This window comes from Camelus ferus, chromosome 28, assembly GCF_009834535.1.
Source record: "Camelus ferus isolate YT-003-E chromosome 28, BCGSAC_Cfer_1.0, whole genome shotgun sequence".
In the NCBI taxonomy this organism is placed as follows: Eukaryota; Metazoa; Chordata; class Mammalia; order Artiodactyla; family Camelidae; genus Camelus; species Camelus ferus.
Genome location: NC_045723.1, coordinates 2,374,943 through 2,398,633, shown reverse-complemented (window position 1 = coordinate 2,398,633; position 23,691 = coordinate 2,374,943). Strand labels below are relative to the sequence as shown.

At 35.8% G+C, this 23,691-nt stretch overlaps 1 protein-coding gene across 8 annotated transcripts in view; it reads right to left on the bottom strand.

Moving 5' to 3' along the window:
* MGAT4A (alpha-1,3-mannosyl-glycoprotein 4-beta-N-acetylglucosaminyltransferase A) overlaps nt 1-23,691 on the bottom strand; it is an 87,081-nt gene that overhangs the window by 28,233 nt on the left and 35,157 nt on the right. For 6 of the 8 annotated variants that reach the window (XM_032469591.1, XM_032469594.1, XM_032469596.1 and 3 more), the window contains exons 3-5: nt 15,474-15,641; nt 11,169-11,309; nt 3,243-3,376 (exon numbers count right to left, since the gene is read on the bottom strand). In XM_032469591.1, coding sequence (XP_032325482.1) covers nt 3,243-3,376; nt 11,169-11,309; nt 15,474-15,641 — 443 coding nt within the window. The remainder of the gene's footprint in view (nt 1-3,242; nt 3,377-11,168; nt 11,310-15,473; nt 15,642-23,691) is intronic. The other 2 variants (XM_032469595.1, XM_032469597.1) reach the window with 2 other exon arrangements.

The window sequence follows — 23,691 nt, the reverse complement described above, 5'->3', positions numbered from 1 at the left end:
TGGAAATGCAGAGGACCCAAAATATCTAAAGCAATCCTGAAAAGAACAAAATCAAAATTGGAGGACTTAATCCTGCCTGACTTCAATACTTCATTCAAAGCTATGGTAATCAAGATGGTGAGGAATCTGTATAAGGATCAATCAGCCCACAAATCAATGGAACAGAAGAGGAAAAAAAAACAAAACAAATCCACATTTAGATGATCACTGGATTTTCAAAAAAAGTACCACAGCAATCCAACAGGAAAGGAAAGTGTTTCAGTAACTGGTAGTGCAGTAAGTAACATCCATATATACAAAGCAGCGAACTTTAATACCACCAAAAAATTAACTCAAGATAGATCATAGACCTAATGTACAAGTTAACACATCAAGTTTTCAGAGAAGAAAATCTTTACAATTTGGGAGAAAGTACAGGTTTCTCAGGTAATGGAGAACACGAGTCATAAAAGAAAGCGTTGATATATTAGACTTCATCAAAATTAAAAACAGCTCTTCACCAAGATGATGTGAAAGCATGAATAAACTTCCACAGATAGTTACAAAACACAGATTTGACAAACGAATGGTATCCAGCATACAGAGAACTCTGAAAAACTCAAGCCACCACCACACAATTTCTTTTTTATGGGCAAAGTTTTCAAGACATTTTACAAAAGAAGATACACAAGTAAAATGGATTAATGATGGATAGAGAGATGTGATGAACAAAAATACTAAATCTATTAGATGAGTAGAATCTAGGTGGTATATATACAGGTATTCACTATTAAAATGCTTTCAATTTTGTTGTATGTCTTAAAATTTTCATCATAAAAAATACCATTCAAAAGTTCTTTCTTAAAATTAAAGACTTGATTTTACATACCTAAAGACCATGGAGGGGGGTGGGGGGTAGAGGGCAGGGGAAGGGGAGGGAAGGAGGGAGGGAGGCAAGGAAGGAGGGAAAATCAGAGAGATCATATGTAGACACATATATGAACACTGCAGTTCAGGAGAGGAGTCTTCCGAGCTGAGAACACTGCGGACACTTAAGCTGCATTTTCAGTTTATAGCATCTCTCCAAGTGTGATCTCCTGAAACAGTGTTATGCTCAGAAAGCTCAATGGCATTGTCCTCATTTTAGAGTTGAAGAAACTTAGGCTGAAAGAAAAAACGACCCACTCAAGTGGGAGAATCCAGACCGTGAACACAGGTCCTGTGACTCCAAACCCAGTGTGATCATGTTATCAGAGAAATGGCTCCAGTAAGAGGGTCTTGAAAATTCACAGACACTAATCTCTGTCTATAGGCTGAATCCTGTTTTTCAAATACATACAGTTTTTTATTTTGCAGTTTTTAACTTTTAAGGATTTTTTCTGATAAAAATACGCGATTCTAATTTTATAAAACTGTCTGGAATAGAAAGTATCTCCCCATAATCTCAACTCTCACGATATCTGCTACTAATAGTTTAGAGTCTATTCCACAAGACCATTTTCTCTATCCATTTCTTCAGTGCACATTAGGAGCTGTACAAATGTGTGATGTGCTTGACTATATTTACATACTTGCAAATGTTTCTACTGGATCAATTTTTAGAAGCAGAATGCTGGATCACAAAGTAAACTTTACATTTTAGCAGATACTGCCAAATTGCTTTCCAAAGAGTTTGTACCAATTTCTACTGATAAACAATATGTAATTGACAAATTTGACTGTAAGTGTAAAATTTCTATAAAAGACAGAAAACATCATAAACAAAGTTCAAGAGAAAGACAAACTGAACAAAATATGTCAAAGAGTTAATTCCTCTCATACATAAAAATGTCTTACAAATCAAAAATTATAAAAAAAAAAGAGCAAAGACTATAAAACTACTTATAAATACAAATGGCCAAAATACAGATACACCAACATCTAATTCCATTCAGTAAAGAAGTCCAAATTAAATAAAAGCAACGTATTATTTTTTACCCATCAAACTGGCCAAAAAAGATGTAAAGGCTAATATCATCTCACATAGCATGGGACAGGGAACCAAGCTCTCTCACAGACTCCTGGGAGAGGGATTTTAACTGGCTCAACTTCTGCAGGGCATCCTGCTCACGTGTGAACATTTAACGTATGTGGACTCCATCCAGCAATTCCACATCTCACGCCAGCAACTATACAAGCGCACAGCAATTTATTTACAGTAGTGTTCCATGCAGTGTTGAAAAGAATAGCAAAAATGTGGAAACAGTGTAAATCAGTTTGGCAATCAGAAATTAAATAAATTATGTTAAAACCATACAGTGTAATATTTTGTAGCCGCAACAATGATACTATGATAGCTATTCTTTTTAGCATAGAAAAATGTCCATGATATTAAGAAATATATGGAACAATTCCATTTATATATACGTACACAAGCCATAGAAAAAAATTTCTTAAGATATTTGTATTTCAGAATATCAACAGTAGTTTTATCTACATGGAGGAATTATAGGTAATTTTTCAATATACCTTTTCTATAATTGTTTTAAACAATGTATACACGTTTACTTTATGTTAAAGAAAGCATAAGGACATTTTCATTTAAAAAGAGACAGGAAACACTGAAAAGTTGGGACTCAGTGGGTCAGAACCATTTGAGATTCTAAATCCTCTCATATCCCGAATTCTACATAATAATCAAGGAAGTATTTACTCCAGGGTGCTTGTTCCTCATTATTTACCAAAAAAAAAAAAAAAAAAAAAGAACCCCTAGCTCAAGACTTATCCCTTCCCAAAATCTTTCGACAAGATTAAAATACAAGAAATATAGTATTTCTCATTCTCATGATATTTTGACTTTTTCAGTAATAATGTGGCTACATCTTGGGAGTACAGAGAAGGGGTGGGGAGACTAAAGATAAAATAGAACCCCAGTCTGGGCCAAACCTTCCTCAGGTTTCAGAACTACCAAGGAACACCAGTGCGAATCTCCAAATTCAGGTTCTAGAACAAGAATGGGGACTCACTGTTCTTAAAGATCTATGTATATGATATTATCCTATTGACAACAGATGACCATTCCTGGATTGCAACTGCAGGAGAGAAGTTAAAGCAAACATGACAAGTTAGACTCACATTTAACTATCAGATGGAATATATCACCTAACTTTCACCCATCGCATTTTATTTAAAAAAAAAAGGTTTATAAATGCACAGTCAAAATATGATTTCAACTCTCATAGATTATATGTGGTAAAAAAAAAAAGCAACAATTAAATAATTACCTCGCCTATGAAGACTACGATAACACAGTCCAACTTCTCTTCAGGATACAGATTATCAATAAGAGAATGAAGAGTTTCTATGAGGTAAGATTTAACTTCTCTTTTCACTGTGGGAATTCCCATCACTATTGAAACTGAAACAAAAGAATGATAGTAATCATATAAAAAGACTTTGCAAAGACAAGACAGCAAAACCACCATTTCAAAAGTATCATACCCTCTCAAATTGATAGAAATAAATGGTGGATCAAAATATTCCATGTTTCAGAAAGAAAAATAATCAAAGGATATGAGGCATACCTATAATACAGTAATTCTTTTCCACGTGGCTTATCCATTAGAAAAGAAATGTCAAAGAAATGATAAAAATGAGTCATTAAGCCGTATGTTATAAACAAATACTGCAAAGTGTAAACAACAGATTTTATTATACAGCTAAAACTAAGAAACACTAGATACATCTTAAAAATTAATATCTCACATGTCATGTATAAGGTGCACTGAAGAGGACATAACATTGCTTCTGTGGTTTCCTTCTCAAAGTCTCAATCTAACCATGAAGAAATGTCAGACAAATTCAAATGAGGGGGATAGGCCACAAAGATCAGGAAAGGCAAGGAAAGAATGAGGAACTGTCCCAGACTGCAGAAGACTAAGCAGACATGACAATTATGTGAAATATGGGACCCTGAGTTGGATCTTGGAACAGAATAATAATAACAGCAACAACAACAACAACATCTGAATAAGGTCCAAGGTTACCAGAGCAGCATCAACATTAATTTCCTGGTTTTGATCACTGTCCTATAGCTACATAAGATGTGAACATTTATGGAAACTGGGTGAGGTATATGGAAACTGTGTACTATTTATGCACCTTTTTTTTAAGTCTAAAACTACAGTCAGTTCTACTATAATGCATGTCTTGAAATGCAAATTGTTCCTACACGATTAATATATTAGAGAATCATTTGAGCATAACATAGATTTCACATTTGCTTATATGCAATTTCTCCTCTGGGACAGACACTCACTAGGTGAACACAGAAAACTGTACCCATTTGAACTGAGTTCAGAAAATGGAACCAAGCTGTTTGGAAATACTCAAAATGCACACGTGTCCAACATTTACCCGCTGCTGCAGTTCCCTGCACCCTATGAATCATACCTGTCCACATCTGGTGTGACAACTTCCCACCAGATTTCAAATAACCCATCTGGTACCACTTCACAAAAAGCTTCCAAGCTCCAGTCCTTCTGAAGCCCACTTTTTGCAAGCAAACCTCAAGTCTTTTTCAAGGTAGAGCACCATATCCATTGTAGTATTTAGGCATTTCTCAATGATTTAACATGTACAAAATTGTGCTACTGTTTCTATTAGGTTCTTGTCTCTTTTTAAAGGGATAACTGACAAAGTTTTTGAGTGTTGTGACCCTAACCCCATTTTTCTCCTTTTATCATACAGTTTTCCACAGCACAGTAATTTTTTAGGAACACGTGTATTATATTACAGAAGGACTGTGTTTCACAGTAAGTTTTAAAAATAACATCTTCAAAAAAATTCTTAGTAGCATAAATGTTACATATCAGTAGGGAAGTATTTTACAAATGTTAAAAGTAAGTCAATTATGTAACAATTTATTGGCGATATTACAAAATACTTACAAGTCACAGAATTCTAAAGCTAGAAGGAAGCTTAAAGATCGTGGATCCATGAGTCTCCCGCTACATTTCCACAGATAGGAAAACTAAGGTCCAAGGAGCTTAAGGGATTCCCCCAAGTTTCCACACCACATTCCATTCTGGAATGAAGAGGTTTCAAGGGTTCAAACAAGAGGTTTGCTGTATTTGGTCTGAACATATGCACTGAACACCTATTAAATGCAAGGCATGATTCTAGGAGCTAGGGAGACAACAGTGGACAACACAGACAAGGTCCCTCCTTCGTGGGACCATCTTACATTCTGGGAGAGGGGGAAGGATAAATAACTAATCTTAGAGGGTGATATGAACTGTACACATTAAAATGTGCCAATATTAGAAAGAGTGGGTGGGGTGGGGGATGGAGAGGTACCTCTCTAGACAGTGCAGTCACGGAAAGTCTCTGATATCAACTGAGCTGGTAATTAACGATAAGAAAGAGCAGAAAGAGGAAGAACGTGAAGAAACAGCTGGCACAGAAGAGAGAAGGATCTTCACACAGTCAAGCGACAGCAAAAACAGAACGTAGCGAATGCAGACTGAGCTTAGAGTCAAAGAATTAGTTGGGAATCAGATCACAGATAACCTTAAATTTAGTTTTGATTCTGAGCACAAGAGAAAGCCATTGTAAGGTGGTCAGCAGGGGAGCGACAATATTCAATTTGTAACTTCAGAAGATTACCAAATTTTATGGAGAATGGACACAAAAGTGCTAGGAGCATAAAAGGCTTTTGGAGAGATCTGTTAGGAAGTTACTGCAAGTGATTGAAGGAAAAGATGGTGTTGGAATCAGGATGTCTGAAGACGGACATGAATGAGTGGATCTGGGCTATAACTGTGGAGTCCCTCCCCAGAGGGACTTAAGACTGGGAGAAACAAGGAAAGAGGAGGGGTGAGGAGGACCCCTGTAAGTGGATGGGGGATCTTTTACTGAGAACAACACATGGGTAGGGGAAACGGGTCCAACCGAACCAAGATTTCTGTTCTGACCACGTTACTCTGAGATGCTTAGAGACAGGATGAGTTACTCCAGAAGCAAATTTCCATATACTTGAATCTACCTCAGAATGTTAAAATATTTAGAATATAGATTAAAAGTGTAACAACGAAGATTTGAAGCATTCCTATGAAATGTTAACTCATATGGAATTCAAAACCTTTCTACAGAAAAAGCAAAACACATGCCGACCCCAGCATATGCGAAGAAAAATGGTATCAAGTGACAATGCAAATTCTCAATACCCTACCACAGTCTGAGGTTGTTTTAAGGTTAGATGACATTTACAGAAGAAGCTATTTCCCCCTAAATAGACTGTTTTGGACCTGAAATTTAAATTCTTTAGTTTAAACCAAGGCACTCAAGGATTCCAAAGGCACTGAAAGGAAAATACTAATTTTGGCTAAATCTAGAGAATGAGGGTCTCCATGCTTGTGGTAATTCATAAAATGCCACAAAGAGATGTTTTTTCCCTGCCTCTGGGCATGTCACAAGGTTGGACTTCTGGTCCCCTTAGGGGTGGGGCATGTAGGGGGAGGGGTGTAACCAGTAACAGACAAGTCACCCTCACGTGTAACTCAGGTGCTGAGCACGTGTAACTGTGGCGTGAAATCCTTCCAAGGTGCCCTTTGTCCTCAGCAGAGCAGCTGGTAACCTTCGAGATGGTGACCGCCCTATCAGCCTGGCTCCCTGAGTGGTCAGTGATGTATGTACAAACCCCCCCTGCTAACCCTGATGAACATGTACAAAAAGTAAATAAACCTTAAATTGGGGGGTTGTTAGTTACCACCACATAACTCAGCCTGTTTATGTCTGCTACAACTGTTCCCCTTTGGCTTACAATCTGGAAAATGTAGGTTAATTCTAAAGGGGTTAGAGTTCAGAAGAAACACATCAGCAATGTGAACAAGATGGCCATATCATCCTTGTAGAAGGAGTAAGACAGATCAAGGATCCAAACAGAAACAGCCAAAGGGTTGGACTAAGTATTCTGTTCCACTGATTCATTGTCCAATATTTCCTATTCAGGTAATCACTGTGCATGGATAATACACCTATTGTGTACTAGACAATCTACATTACGGTCATAAGATAGGTAAGGCCACTACCTCATGCTGTTTATAATCTGACAGAGCTATAACTGTTATTTCAGTTTTCTCCAACTTTCCTAGGAAGTCTTCAAATTCTGGTACTTACTTCCTTTAAAATCAAGATAAATTTACATCTATGCATGCTGCACCTGCACTGTCTGTTCAGCTGTTGATGTGCACTCAGGATGCTTCCATATCTTGGCACTTACAAAGAATGCTGCTGTTAATAGCAAGGTGTATGTATCTTTTTGAATTTAAAAAAAAAATCAAGAGAAATTTAGGAACAATCTTAATCTGGCATTCTCAATTTTCAATTACTCAGTCTACCTTCAGTTAAAACTAAACTATTTCCCTCTTTAAGTATTCATTGCTAGTCAAGTATTCTAGCCTACCATGCTTCCTTTTGGTTTTAGTCATTTAGTCCTCATTTCTTCCCCTATATCCTATGACAACTTTTTTTTTTCTCTCCTACTGCCTAGTTGTACCCTCTGTGTCTCTGTCTTCTTTGGCTTCGTCTTTCTCTTTCCTGGGCATGAATGGCTGGAGAGCCTTCGAGGCGAAGTCCTGCCCCGAGGTGACCTCATTCATCTCCATATTCTCCACAACCAGTTACTTGCAAATGATGACTCCAAAAATTAAATCTAACTCAGGTCTCACTTTTGAGTCCTAGATTTATATATCCAACTGCCTGTCTCCAACTCTAATAACTCAAGATCACCTCCTAACATATCCAAATTTAATTAATGAACTTCTCTTGCAAACCATTTTCTGTGGTCCCCAGATCAGCGAGTAGCAACACCCATCCATCCAGTTACATGATCCAATCCAGAAGCCTAGGACTTACCCACAAAACCAGTTCATCACTGTGTCCTCCCATGTATGTCCCCATGCATTCCAAACCACTCCAAATCCACCTTCGACCCAGCTCTATCACTACTACCTGGTCCAAGCACATCCTCCCTCAAGCAGACCACTACAACAGCCTCTTACCAGGTCCTTTCCATCTGCTCTTTTTTGCACATCCTCAATCATTCTTCCCGAGGCAGCAAAAGTGATCTTTGCAAAAATTTAAATCTTATAAAGTCATTGTTACTACGTCCTGCTTAAAACCCTTCATTGGCTTCTCTCTGCTCTTAGGATAAAAGCCCAGATCCTGTAAGTGGCCTGCAAGGCTCTGAGCTGTCTTGCTACAACACACCTCTAGCCTCATCTTGTTTCACATACCCCCTCATTCTACACTTCCACTGCAGGGGCCTTCTTTCATTTTCTAGAACATTCCACACTCAATTCCATCATAGGGCCTTTGTGGTGGGTGCTCTTCTTGTTTCCCGAAGTACTCTTTTCTCCCATGCGGTAGACAGCAATGATGGCCCCTCCAAAGACGTTCATGCCCAAATTCCTGGAACTTGTGGATGTATTACCTTACATGGCAAAATGACTTTGCAGATGTGATTAAGGATCTGGAGATGGGAAGGTTACCCTGAATTACCTGGGTGAGATAAGGACCCTTGTGGTAAGAAGGCAGGAGAGTCAGAGTGAGAGGAGATGTGATAATGGAAGCAAGAGGGTCAGAGAGAGACGTGAAGAAGCTATGCTTTGAAGATGAAAGAAGGGGCCATAAACTTAAGGATGCAGTGGCCTCTAGAAGCTGGAAAAGGCAAGGAATTGGACTTTCCCCTAGAGCTACAAGGAACACACCCCTGTTGACACACTGATTTTAGGACTTCTGATCTTCAAAACTGTAAGATAATAAATTTGTATTGCTTAAGTCACTGGGTTTGCAGTCATTTGTTACAGCAGCAACAGGGAACTAACACACCCATCTTGACCAGTAAACTACATATTCCTCTGATCTGAGGTCAAATGTATTTTTTAAGACTTCCCTAAACTCCTTAACTAGGTCAGCTACCCCTTTTATTCATTCACAAACCATCCTTTATACTACTAAATTTATAAAATTATTTATACCATTGATCACCTAACTAAAACTGAAAAACTAAAGCTCTTCATATAGTTCTTAATGCATTCTCCTTCAGTAGACTGAAGCTCACAAGAATAGGACTCATGTCTAATTTTGTGTAACAAAGTACCAAGTGCCTGGCACACAGCAGGTGCCTATGGATTTTTTTTACCACTTCAGCAAATACTTAAAGAATTACCTGCTGTTCTCTACCCATCAGTAATGCCATTTTTGTAGGTAACCTGTGGAGGGTCTTTTCTCAGCCATTCTGCTCAGCACTAAATGGGTCCTTCATCTGAAGACATGTCTTTTTTCAACTCAAAGAAATTTTCTTCTATTATTTATTTATTCCTTCCATGCACTTTTCTAAGTAGAAGGCTGATAGCTTTCCTAACATACCCAAAGAGTTTTTATTACTCTAAAAATGTTAAGAATCATTGCCTAAAGATTTAGGAAGAAAGATTTTTTAACATAAATCTGTGGGTTTTCTTGTTTTTTTCCCACCAAGGTGTCTGCTTTTTCTACCTTTAAAAAACAATTTCAGCTTAATAAGAATGTTAACTACTGAAAAGCTGGTTGACTAAGATTTTTTATTATATTTATGATGGATAAAGTCATAAACAAATGGGACAGAACAAGTATCTTCAAAAGAGAGAGAGAATGTCACATTCATAAAACAAGAAGAGCCTAATTAAAAAAAAAACCTATTAAAGACCTTGCGTGTTTTAAATGATGTTAAAAATACTCTGCTTTTTTTTCGTTTAATTCTTATTAATGAAGAAATATTCTAAACCAACAAATGCATGAAACTGGCTAAGGCATCTTACCCAAATGGTGATTATTAGAGGGAGAGATATACCATCAACCTCAGATATAATTAATGATCATTGTTCTAAAGAAAATAATTTAGAATACACTACACATCTTATTAGTCTTTGTATACCCAGCACCTGCTGTATAAATAAACATTTCTTGGATCAATAAGGAAATAGAAGAGTGAGTTAGCCTGAATATGGTAACTTAAGAATTATCACCTCCACAAGAAAAGAGTGTATAATTTTAAATGATTCATAAAATAGATGACTGAACTAAAAAAAGATGAGTATAAAAGCTTAAACTTATAGATCAACTAATAGGAGAAAATGTTAACCCCAAACCAGTAAAATACCTAAGAATCTCACTGAATCAAATGAAGACTAAATCAGCTTTTCAGAAACATGAACAGCATTTCAATATCTATGAAGTAATGACTTTGTCATTTGTTAAAGATTTAGAAAGGAGCAAAATAATATTTTGGTATGTACATTTAAAAACCTACAAAGATTAACAAAGTCAAACTGGAGAAATAAACTATAAAAGAACCATAAGTAAGTCCCACAAGGAAAACTCAAGAAGGCCTGTTAGCTCTAATAAGAGGAGAAAAAAATGCTATAAAGTACCCTTCAGGTTTTTAGAAACAAGAAGCAAACCAAAGTACTTCTATTATTGCATGAAATGTTAAATATAAATGACTATATATGTATATTTCTGGAAGAAAAAGTAGGGGCAGACATATGACAAACTTGATTGACACGACTGTAAGAGCTATTAATATTGAAATAAGATGCAAGAAAAAACCAGTCATTTCTCTACTTCCCAAATTTTTAAAACAGGAAAGTTAAAAAAGTTATAAGTATTGTTTTGCCTGGAAGAAGGGCTTGAACAAGATGTCTTCATGATCCTTTTCAGCTCTATTACTCTGGTCTTTGGAGAAAAATATCCAACTCCTTTCTTTTCTTTCTTTCTTTTTTTTTTAAAAAAAATTTTAGTATAGTCAGTTACAATGTGTCAATTTCTGATGTATAGCATAATGTTTCAGTTTCAATCATACACATACATACATATATTTGTTTTCATATTCTTTTTCATTATAGGTTACTACAAGATAATAAATACATTTCCCTGTTCTACACAGAAGAAATTTGTTTTTTATCTTTTTTTTATTTAGTAGTTAATATTTGCAAATCTCAAATCTCCAACTCCTTTCAACGTGGACTTCTAGAATGACTCCTAAGTTACTATGCACAGGTCAAGAAGCTTTATTGTTTGACCTCACAGATTTCTAATGGTCAATGTAATACTCCAAGACACAATTAAGACCAGAAGTCCAAACACAATAGGAAACAAAATAAACATACCTCCTTTTCGCCCATTACCAATCTGCACAGCAGGTTGAAGGCTTCCTTCATTTTGTAATAAATGAGGCAAATGATAATAAATACTTGGCACTTGAAGAGATTTTTTGCTTGTTAACTCCTTTAATAGCTTTAGGGTATCATCTGAAATACAGAAGTGCAATCAATCCATGGTTTTACCTTACTTATAGAAGTTGCTGATTTTACAAATAAAGCAGTAAAAAATTTATGAGAACTAAAATGAAAGAATTTCCTTTCCTAATTTCATACTTTGGTGAATAACATTTCCATGGACACTTTTGCAACCAGAGTCTCACAGACTCATGATGTTGATAACAGTCTGAATAAAGTCCAAGTACCATGAGAAGGTAGGATGTGAATCACTCTCCTTTATAATATGTCAGAACTCAGGCCCTGGGGACACATAACTCCAAACACACTAGCTATCTGTGAAAATGTAGTAAGTACACTGACCACCAATAACTTTCACTTTTTTATGCTATTATGCTTTACCAAAATTTCACATGGAAGATTTTTTTTTTTAATTCAAGTACAATCATTTAAATAGTACAAGTTGAGAATGTTAGGTACAGTTCATAACTTTCAAACTGTTTTTCAGTTTTTATGAGAGGAGCCAGTGAACCATTTAATATAATATAATATCAAACCTTGACAGGATAAGCAATATTGTTTTAAAATTCCTCTGAACTAGAGCATAAACTTTTAAGTAAAGAAGTTAGCAGCAAGGACTTGTGGCCTCAATAGCAATTTCATACCAAACAATATGAAAGCTCAGTATGAAATATCCTGAAAATTCAGAACCAAAAAGTTACAAAAGAAATGCACATGACTATCACACATGAACTTAAAGTTTAATCTCATGCTACAGAAACTACAACTCACAGGACAACACTATCCACGTGTCAAATTAAATTAGCAGATTAAATAATAACATTAAATTTTGGTGATCAGGTGATACATGTTTCAGCTATTCAGAACAACGTCAAAAGCCCTAAAACATCCTTATCCTATTATTCAGTAATTTCCCTTTTAGAAATTGAACTTTTATGCTTGCAATAAATATTTAGTCGTTACCTTTTTTGTTCCACCATGCTGTGTGTCTGGAAATCAACAGTCATCAAAACACAGATTCTGTTTTTAAGAAAGTCATAATCTAATGAAAATAATGTAAGGCCTATTCAGAAATATAATCAATTTATACACAGAGATGTTCTTCACAGAGTTATAAGTCAGGGGAAAAAACCACCCAGAAAAAATCTTATTTGCATAATCACAGAAAAATTTTAATATATTATGGTATCTGATTAGCTGGCATATTACACAGCCATTAAAAATGGTATTTTAAAGAACATTCAATGCCACAGTAAAATGCTAATAGAGTAATTTCAAATGTAAAAATTAAGGTATAAAACACAGTCACAATTTTGAAGGAAAATATATATATGGAAAAAAGACTAGAAGAAAATAAAGAATGCTAACCATTCCATACTTTCAAATGTTATTGTGCCACAGTATAAATTTTGTAATCAGAAGGGGAAGAAAGGAACACAAATCTTTAAAAATAAGGTAAGGTAGTGAATCTCATGATGAGAGGAATTAATGACAAAGGATTATAACAAGTAATGTTTAATGAAAAAGTATATTAATCTTGGAAGATTATGTAGATTTGGAGGCAACTGATTATACAAGTTTAGCAACTTAATTATGAGAATAAGAATAGCACAGAAACAGATGATTGCATTCATTTTACTCAGGCGAGGATTTCACAGAGAGGAAACATGTCCGATACCCTCAAAAGTATCCATTATAAAATTATATCTTTTTTTTCTTATAAGTCATATTTAAGAGCACAAATTGCTTCAGATAGCTCAAAGATTCCCCAGAGCCCATCTGAAGTCCATACAAGTTACAACATAAACACATGCACTGCACCCCCCAAAACTAGGAAATACATTCTTTTCAAGTGCACATGGAACATTTTCTAGGATTGATCATGTACTTGGGCACAAAAGAAGCCTCAACAATTTTATGAAGATAGAAATTATCTTAAGCATTTTTACTGACCACAGTGCCATGGAACTAGAAATCAACTACAGAAAAACAAAGGAGAAAAAAAGGAAAGCATGGAGGTTAAACAACATGCTATAAAAAAAACCAATGGGTCCATGATGAAATCAAAGTTGAAATTAAAAAATATCTTGAGACAAATGAAAATGAAAACACAACCACACAAAATTTGTGGGACACAGCAAAGGCAGTGTTAAGAGGGAAGTTTATAGTGATACAAGCCTTCCTCAAAAAAGAGCAATCTCAGATAAACAATCTAACCCATCAGCTAAAAGAATTAGAAAAAGAAGAGCAAAAAAACCCAAAAGTCAGCAGAAGGAAGGAAATAATAAAGATCAGGGAGGAAATAAATATAATAGAGATTTTAAAAAACAATAGAAAAAAATCAATCAAACCAAAAGCTGGGTTTTTGAAAAAGTAAATAAAATTGACAAACTTCTGGCCAAACTCACAAAAGAGAAAAAAGAGAGAGCAAAAATAAGCAAAATAAGAAAAGAAAATGGAGAAATTATAACAAATAACATAAAAATACAGAATATCATATGAGAATATTATGAATAACTATATGGAACCAAAATGGATAACCTAGAGGAGATGGACAAGTTTCTGGAAACATACAGTCCACCAAGACTGAACCAAGAAGAAACTGACCACTTGAACAAACCGATCACTAGAAATGAAATCGAAATAGCAATAAAAAAAACCTCCCTACAAATAAAAGTCCAGGACCAGACGGCTTCACCGGGGAATTCTACCAAACATACAAAGAAGAACTCATACCAGTCCTTCTCAAACTCTTCCAGATGATTGAAAAGGAGGGAATACTCCCAAACTCATTTCTATGAAGCCACCAGTCACCCTGATACCAAAACCAGGCAAAGACACCACCAAAAAAGAGAATTATAAGCCAATTATCACTGATGAACATAGATGCCAAAATCCTCACCAAAATATTAGCAAATAGAATCCAACAACACATAAAAAAGATTATACATCATGACCAAGTGGGGTTCATCCCAGAGACACAAAGGTGTTTCAACGTATGCAAATCAATCGATGTAATACATCACATCAGCAAGAGAAAGGACAAAAATCATATGGTCATCTCAATCGATGCAGAAAAAGCATCTGATAAAATTCAACACCCATTTATGATAAAAACTCTCACCAAAGTGAGTATAGAGGGAACATATCTCAACATCATAAAAGCTATATATGACAAACCTACAGCCAGCATAGTACTTGACAGTGAAAAACTCAAAAGCTTCCCACTAAAATCTGGGACAAGACAAGGCTGCCCACTATCACCACTCCTGTTCAACACAGTCTTGGAAGTCCTAACCTCAGCAATCAGGCAAGAGAGAGAAATAAAAGGGATCCAAATTGGAAAAGAAGAGGTAGAAGTGTCACTTTATACAGATGACATGATACTATCTATAGAAAACCCTAAAAGGTCCACACAAATACTAGAACTAATTGAAGAATTCAGCAAGGAAGCAGGTTGCAAGATTAACATACAAAAATCAGTTGCATTTCTTTACACTAATGATGAATCAACAGGAAAAGAAAGTAGAGAAACAATCCCCATTAATATAGCACCCAATAACATACCTAGGAATAAATCTAACCAAGGAGGTGGAAGACTTATACACAGAAAACTATAAAACACTGATTAAGGAAATTAAAGATTTTAAAAAATGGAAAGATATCCCATGCTCCTGGATTGGAAGAATCAATATTGTTAAAATGGTCACACTGCCCAAGGCAATCTACAGATTTAATGCAATCCCTATCAAATTACTCAGGACATATTTCACAGAACTAGAACAAATCATAATAAAACTTATATGGAACCACAAAAGACCTAGAATTGCCAAAGCATTATTGAAGAAAAAGAACAAGGCTGGAAGAATAAACATAAAAGTTAAATTTTAGTATCACTTTGAATTTTTTTAAAGGTGCTTGTTCTTCACTATTGTCAATGAAATTTATACAACTGAAATTTAACTTAATATTACTTGCTTTAAATCAAGTTTAGTAATTAATAAAATTGTTTTATAAATTTACCATAATAGAAAAAGTTTTGTGTGGTGACTTTTCTCTCTGTAGAGGGTAACAAACACTGGCTGATAAGCTACTCTAGACAAATTTCAAATAGAATATTTCACATAACCCTTTGAAAATATTATCTTTTTATAAAACCAAAAATATTATCTGTACCTGAAAATTTATTTAATGTATCCTTACTTCTGTTTGTTTCTGCTCCTACACGTCTGAACTGCTGTACAATGGCATTTAGCTCAGAGGAGCGCTGAGAGATTCTATGTTCTGCTATTCGAAGACGTTCCTTCAAAGCAAGAAATTCTCGTTGATAAGCAATCACTTTTTCTAGAAGCAAAACCAAAAGTTATTAGTATATCTCTAAATTAAAAAAAAACAGACACTATAATCAAAACAGAACCACAAGGTTAGAAATTTAAGTCGCATTTTTCAGAAACAGATATTCATTTATGAATTTACTGATACAACTGGAAATAAAAAGAGCTCCGACTAGTTTTATAACAAAGCCACCACTAACGCAGTGCTATTAATATCTGTAAGAATATGAGCTCTTTCTAGCTCTTAGCACTTCAGAAAGTTAAGGGAAAAAATTTTTTTGGAATTAACACTTCAAACACAATACCAACATCATTTCTCAAAAAGTACAAAGACCATATTTGTATGAAGACAGAGAAGAAGCACTGAAACTGATAATATATCTAATAATATAATACAATATAATGAATATAACATATTTTATAGTGTAACCATTAATTTCCATTGGCTAAATGTTTCCTCTGAACTTCCTAGTCTGCAAAAATTTCCCTAGGCCACACATTGGTCAAATTCCTGATCCCTAAAAATTCAATCAGGCAGATGTAAGATGACCCTAAAAGTCAATTACTTGTATTTGAGAGATCTACAGGTGAGGAATGCCTGGTCTGGGAAATAAAAGTAGATTTTATTAAGATAAATGTAGGCATGGAAACAACAGTCTGAGACAGCTCAGATACAAGTGCACAGTGAGCAGAGGCCCCAAAACAGAACTGGACACCAAAATCTAATGGCAGAAAAGGAACCATTCATTTATCTTGATCAGAAGTGCTGAAAGGTAGCTGAGGCTGTGGGAGTGATCTGAGCAATTTCCACAGCCTCATTAAACTAAGAGAAATCACAACATTGCTTTCAACCTCTATACCAAGCCAGATAGTCCAAGGCATCTATTTTGACATCTAAACTACACAACCCTTAGAAAGACTATTTTTAATTTATATTGTAATCTCTGCTTTATTCAAGGATGGACTTAGTAAGAAATAGACTTAAAAAAAATAAACCTGCATGTTTCCTACAAGCTAGTCTGAAAAACAGTCAATGGTGCCATTCCTTGTCCCTTATATAAATGCCCACACAGTAAATATCTCTAAAGAATTTTGTGGCAGGGAAAAAAAGTCTCCCCTGCTTAACTGTCATGTTTCCTTATATTGAATAATGTAAGCAGTCCTAGTCCCCTTAAATTGCTGGCTTTAGGAAGGAAGGAGGGAGGGAGGAGGGGGCTGTTATCAAAAAAAGGGGTACAGGGGACCCTCACAGCACCAAAGAGGTTCTACTTACTGACCTGGTTAGTGGTTAAATAAAATTCATTACTACACATTTCTGGCTCAGGCACTTGTCCATATACATATATTCACAGTAAAAAATGTTAAAAAGACACTATTGACAAACACAAAACTATAAACAATTATAACATAAACAATCATACCATAAACAATCATAACAAGAGACACAAGATTTATGTGGTGAAAACTATAAGCCTTTTGCTGAAGCATATAACGGAAGAAAAAGAAATGGAGTAATTTCTTAATCCTAAGTGAGAAAAACCCAATGTGGGGAAAAAAAAAAAAAAAAAGATAAATTCTACCCTAAGTTAAATAATGAATTCAACATCTTTCAAAACAACGACTTTTTTTTTTTGGAATCTGACATTTAACGCATGATTCTAAAGTTCATCTAGAAGAATGCTTTTAAAAAAGATCAAAAAAAAAACAAAACTCAAAATAATAACGGGGAAATGTTACTGCTATGAGATTGGAACATACTGTAAAGCTACAGAAAAGAAAACAGTGTGGATTTCCAGGTGCAAATAGAGTGAACAAGGGCTGATGACACCAAGCAGACTGTGTCCAAAATTAGCACGAGCAAACTGTCCTGTGAGTTCTTCCCTCTGTACCTTTTACCACTTCCACAGTGCCAAGACAGTGGTTTCTAGGCATCTGCCACTTAAAAAGAATCAGAACCCTTTGGAGAAACAACTTGAAGTTGAACCTGGAACATTCTTGTGCGAAGTAAGAAAATGTTACTTTTTTAAAAAGACAGGGCATGTCAAAAGTGGCACAGGAAGCCACCTGAGGGGCTCCCACTGGCCAAATTTGGGGCAATTTAAGTAATAAAGCAAGTATGGATAGTAATGGACTCTAACTTATTGAAGAAAAGAAGAATCCATGAATCCACATTAATAATAAGTAACAAACAACAAAGGAGAGAAAAGTGCTTCTCACAGTGGAATGCCAGCTTATAAATGATGAGAGAATGATGAATGTTAAAAAAAAATCACTCCTCTACAACTATCATAGCAATAAGTGATTAGGGCACGACTCAAAAACAGATGCTAAAACCAGTGACAGTGTGATAAGGGACAGGATGTATCATCTCAAAGCATCTCCCCACAAAGTACTTATTAATTTACCGGGGAAAACATGCTAAATTTACCATGGAGAAACCTGGCAGATATCATCTTTTTTTTTTTTTGTATTATTTATTTATTTGGGGGGAAGTAATTAGACTTATTTATTTTTAGAGGAGGTACTGGGGATTGAGCCCAGGATCACATGCATGCTAAGCATGCGCTCTACCACTCGAGCTATACCCTCCCCCCAGATACCATCTTAATCAAGTGATCAAAGTTCACATCAGCAGTGATGGAACAGACATCACGTGCTCTCTGATGTGATTCACAGAAGACGCATCTCACTGATGTGGTGCTCCTGCCAAAAACGCATCACTTGAACCTAATCTCAAGGAAATGTCAGACACATCCAACATGAGTGACAATGTACAAGACAAAAAGCTTGTGCTATAAAAAAAAAAATGTCAAGGTCATTGAAGACAAAGGCTTAGGAACTGCTTCAGATTGAGAGTCTAAAGGAGACAAGACAACTAAATCCAAAGAGATCCTGGACCAGAAAAAATGAACACTAGAAAGAACATTACTGGGAAAAAAGTAACAGACTATAGAGCACAGGGTAGATAACATTAGGCCAAAGTTAAATTTCCTAAATTTGACACCTGTACTGCGGTAATGTAAGAGAATTCCTGGTTTTAAGGAAATAAAATTATTTAGCAGGTAAAAAGGCATGATTTCTGTAATCTACTCTCAAATGGTTCTGAAAAGAGATATCTATAGACGGAAAAATGACAGGGGCAAACATTCACAATATGTGAAATGTATAGAGAAGTTATTTGTACCATCCTTGTAACTCTTCATTTCTTCATTTGAAACTGTTTTAAACATTAAAAAAAAATGTTTTTAAAGTAAGCAGGGGGACAGGATGCATACAGGTTCAGTCTTTCAGCTGCCCTTGAGAGGCAGGGAGGGTACAGAGCTAAGCGCAGTCTGCCCTACACGCATTTTCTTGGTACTTTCTGAAACCAACCTTCCCAGAGGCCAGCTTTACAAGCAGGGACAGTAACCAGCAGAGAAATACCCCACCTCTAATTCCAAACTGCCCCCCTGCCTTGAGGTGAACTGACCATGCTTTTGAAAAGATCTGCTGGGCCCATGGACTGCTGGATAAAGTCACATGTATTTTTTTTCAGGTTCAGATTGATGTTGCTGCTCTGAGTCCAGAGCCCACAGCTATGAAAGGGCTCAAAATGGGTCATTTCCCATCTTTCTCACATCCATCCTTTGCTTTCAACTCCACCCTTCCACGTTAAAAGTTTTCTCTCCATGGCATCAGAGTTAAGTTCATACTCCATCTCTATAGAAAGCCAAGACAATGTGCTTTGTAAAGCCTTCAGCCAGTCCTGCCGGGAATTCCAGGGACGCGGCTGGCTCCTGTAAGCAGAGAGCAGTACACATGGTCTTCCCACGGCCCTCCCTCGTGGTGTACTCCATCACCCCAACAAGGATAGTGTTACTGGCGACTTCTAGACTTGTCTCCACTCATACGTCCCACAGTACTATCTTGCTCTCTTGAGTGGAGTGGTGTATCAGCTCCCAGAAGTTTACTTCAAACTTTAAAACAACAGACCAAAAAACTCCTTCAAATTAGCAATTTGTGTTTGACAATTTCCTATTTTCAGCATTAGTATCAAAATTCTTATTTTTTCTTTTCTTTGAATCATCTCAGTCAGTTTTTATGGGGAAACTGGGAGAGAACTCTGACACTGTCATCTTACTGGGAAGTACCAGGTTTTGTTTACTGTTTTGTTTTTACTATAGAGTGAATCTAACTTTATTTTAATTGTAGAGAAGTATAGGTTCTGATTAGACAATGAAAGTACAAATCACGTTCTGTGAACCTAAGAATCTGAAACATGTAAAATTTCAAAGGAAACCACTTTCATTTCTTCATCAAATAATCAAGTCAGTTTTCCAGTGAAAAGGGTATCTTTAGGCTTTCAAAGAATTACTGGCTGAACCATATGAAATTGCTGATAGCTGATCATTTTTAACAAAAATGACAATTTCACATGGCTCAGCAATTTAAATAATAGCTTTAGACTCAACAATTTAATTTAAAAACCTATATATATGCACCCCAATGTTCACAGCAGCATTGTTTACTTATTATTGTATTACTTAATTATTTTTTTATTTTGGGAGGGGTAACTAGGTTTATTTATTTTTAGAGGAGATACTGGGAATTGAACCCAGGACCTTGTGCATGCTAAGCATGCATTCTACCACTTGAGCTACACCTTCCCCCCTCACAGCAGCATTATTTACAATAGTCAAGATTTGGAAGCAACCTAAGTGTCCATCAACAGATGAATGGATATATACATACATACACACACATACACAAAATGGGATACTACTCAGTCATGAAAAAGAATGAAATTTTGCCATTCCCAGCAACCTGGATGGACTTGGAGGGTATTGTGCTAAGCGAAATAAGTCACAGAAAGACAAATACCGTATGGTATTACTTACATGTGGAATCTAAAAAATACAAATTAGTGAATATAACAAAGAAGAAGCAGACTCTCAAATAAATAGAGAACAAACGAGTAGTTTACCAGTGGGGACAGGGAAGGGGGGAGCAGCAATATGGGGGTACAGGATAAGCTACAAGGATATATTGTACAACATGGGGAATATAGTCAATATTTTATAAATAACTATAAATGGAATATTACCTTTAAAAAATTGTGAGTCACTATATTGCACATCTATAACTTACGTTATACAGCAACCATAATTCAATTTTTTAAATCTATAAATAATGTCTATAAAAAATTAGCACAAAGAAGCACTAATAACTAACACCCAATGTGTAGTACATAAAAACAGAAAACTTCATTTTTCAAACAGTACACTGTTCTAGCAAGATGTGGGGAAAACTACTTAATTCTATGAGTTAACATTTAAAAACTGGACTTTTCATGTTGAAATTAAAATTCCCAAAAATTAAACCCACTTTAAAATTTCTTAATTTAATATTTAGCAAATAATAAAATTCTGGCACCTCAAAAAATGTGGACAAGTCATCTGACCCATTCTTCTGTCCTTTAGTATGACACTGAGCAATTTCACACACATAAAATTCTTTTTAAAAGCATGAATGAAGAACTCGCTGAGTAATAGATTCCAAAATTTAACAAGCTGTACCTTTCAGGAAGTCATTGCCCTTGAAAACATTTTCTTTCACACTCACCATTCTTATACAACCATTTTTAAATAGAAAGAAGAGGGCCTAGATGAAATTATGGACCGCTTCCCACTTACAAATCTCTTAAAGGAAAAATAAAAGAACTGGGTCCGAAATGTGGTTTAGGACAATGAAAGTCTAGAAAAGCCAAAAGACAGGAGTCCAAATGAAATAAGTTGAAAGAACAGAATTTGAACAGACAATTCTAATGAGAATGGGCAGATAAAATTACATACAAGACTAGGTATCTCATTGTCTCTCTAATTTTACAGTGCATGAGAACCACCAGGAAAAGCTTGTTAAATCACCAAATTCTGGACCCCACCTCCAGAGATTCTGATTTGGTACGTCTGACCATGGGGCCTGAGAATTTCTAACAAGCTCCAAGGTGAGGCTGAGTCACCCACCGAGTAGCACTGAGGTAGCCAATACAGTCCCCAACACAAGTCTAGACTCCAGCAGCCTGGAAACTCACTGACCTCGTCCTCTCCTCTGGTCTAAATGTTCAGAGATCCAGGGACAGGAGGGGTTCATTAAAACGTCTAGGTCCATAATTTTCAAGATTACATTCAGGGCAGAGAGGGGCTTTGAAATATCCAGTGGATACCTATTTCCAAGGTCTCTTTTAAGAGTCATGTAGAATTAACAAGACCATTCCGTCTTTGGAGTATCTCAGTCAAGATCCACAATCTAAGCATGAATCATGAAAAGACCTGCAACCCTTCTAAACTCAAACAGGAAGATGGGGCTCACAGACATACAGGATCATACGCTTTATTAAAATTACAACAGAGAATGTAATTCTGTTTGTTCCCCTACATGACGTTTTCACTATGCTTACAAAACAGGATCCTAACGAGTGAATACCAGATATGCTACGGATTAAAAGTTTCCTGGAACACAATCACTATTTGCAAGTTGTCCCGGATGTAATATAATCATTAACAATGCCATTCAAAACAAACTTCCAGGTAGAGATTTAATAAGTTAAAATCTATCCACTGATGTCATAAAGCTTAATACCATAAGATACGATGCTGCAAATACCTAAAACACATACTTTCTTAGAAATATTTTCTTAATCTACATAGTTGCAATCATTTCCCCTGAGTCCCCTAGAAGACAGGGCAATATCCTTTTAGTAATTTTATCATAAAGTCTCAAATTCCATTATCATCGTGAAACGAGAAGAAAAAACAGTGATTTGCGTAACCTAGGATAATGCTCACTAAAGTATACTTAGCCATAACAACAGTTCCTTACTTCCAAAAAACATAAAAAATGATTTTATGCAACCTGATGTTTTGAAATTCAGTAAGCCATAAGGAGGTTGGAGTAAAAATTATCGGATGATTATAAACTATTCTCCTTAAGTACTTAAATTTATTGGCAGACATTTTCCATAAAGGTGTTGCTATGTTCCCAAAAGAAAAACAAAGAACTAACTGTATTCTAAAAGATATAATAGTATGTATTTTCTTATGAAGCATTCCTCAACACAGAGCATTTTACTTTTCATTAGAGTCATCTCTGCTTAAAAAGCAGAAAACTGATCATCAGTTCTACACTGTGGACTAGCTCTACCAACGAACACGGTATCCTCTTACTGAATTTCCCTATTTAGACCTGGTTATTCCTTTTATGACTGATTTCATGATTTCTGCTTCCCTCTGCTCACTTTCCTCTTGTTCCTGTATCCCACCTTTCCTCCTTATTCTTCTGCAAAACACTTTTCAAATTCTTCTTCTGTGTTTCTTTCTGGACTTTTCATTTTCAACCATAAACTTCACTTCTCTCCTTCCCTCATATATTCACGCTCCCCCATCCATCCCACAATAGTCCCATAATCTCTGTTGTCTTTTTTTTACTTCAGTTGATGATTTTTTTTTCCTTCAGTTGATGTTAACAGACCACTTGCCTAGAAACATTAACTTTGTAGTCTTTTGTAACTTTCACTGAAAACAGCTGAGAATTTAGGATTTTTCCTTCTTGTACCCATAATAGCAAACAGAAAGAAACTGACAGAAGAAAATATTTCACATTAAGATGAACCAGAAAATGAATGTAGAAAGACAAGCTGTCTCACTCTAAACTCTAATAATGTTGGTAAAACAGATCATAAAAGTGAAATCTCAGACTATGAGTCTTAGATGACAATATCCTACATGAGTTTTCTCGAGTTCAAGGTCAGGTCTTTCAATTACAGACCGAAACAGAGTACACACATTTCTCCCTATCCTTCCTGCTAAGTACAATAAAAACCCTGGACATTACATATTAAACAAACATACAGAAAATGCTGAATGGTAGAGAGAAGTCAGACAGAAGAGATCTTGGGACCCAAGGAATGACAATAGTGAGTTCCCTGACTCATGCTTTCTGCTTCATATATTCCAGACTGGGTACTAGAGAAGCCAGCATCCTGGAAACACCATCAGGAACACACAAAAATGCCCCCAAGAAAA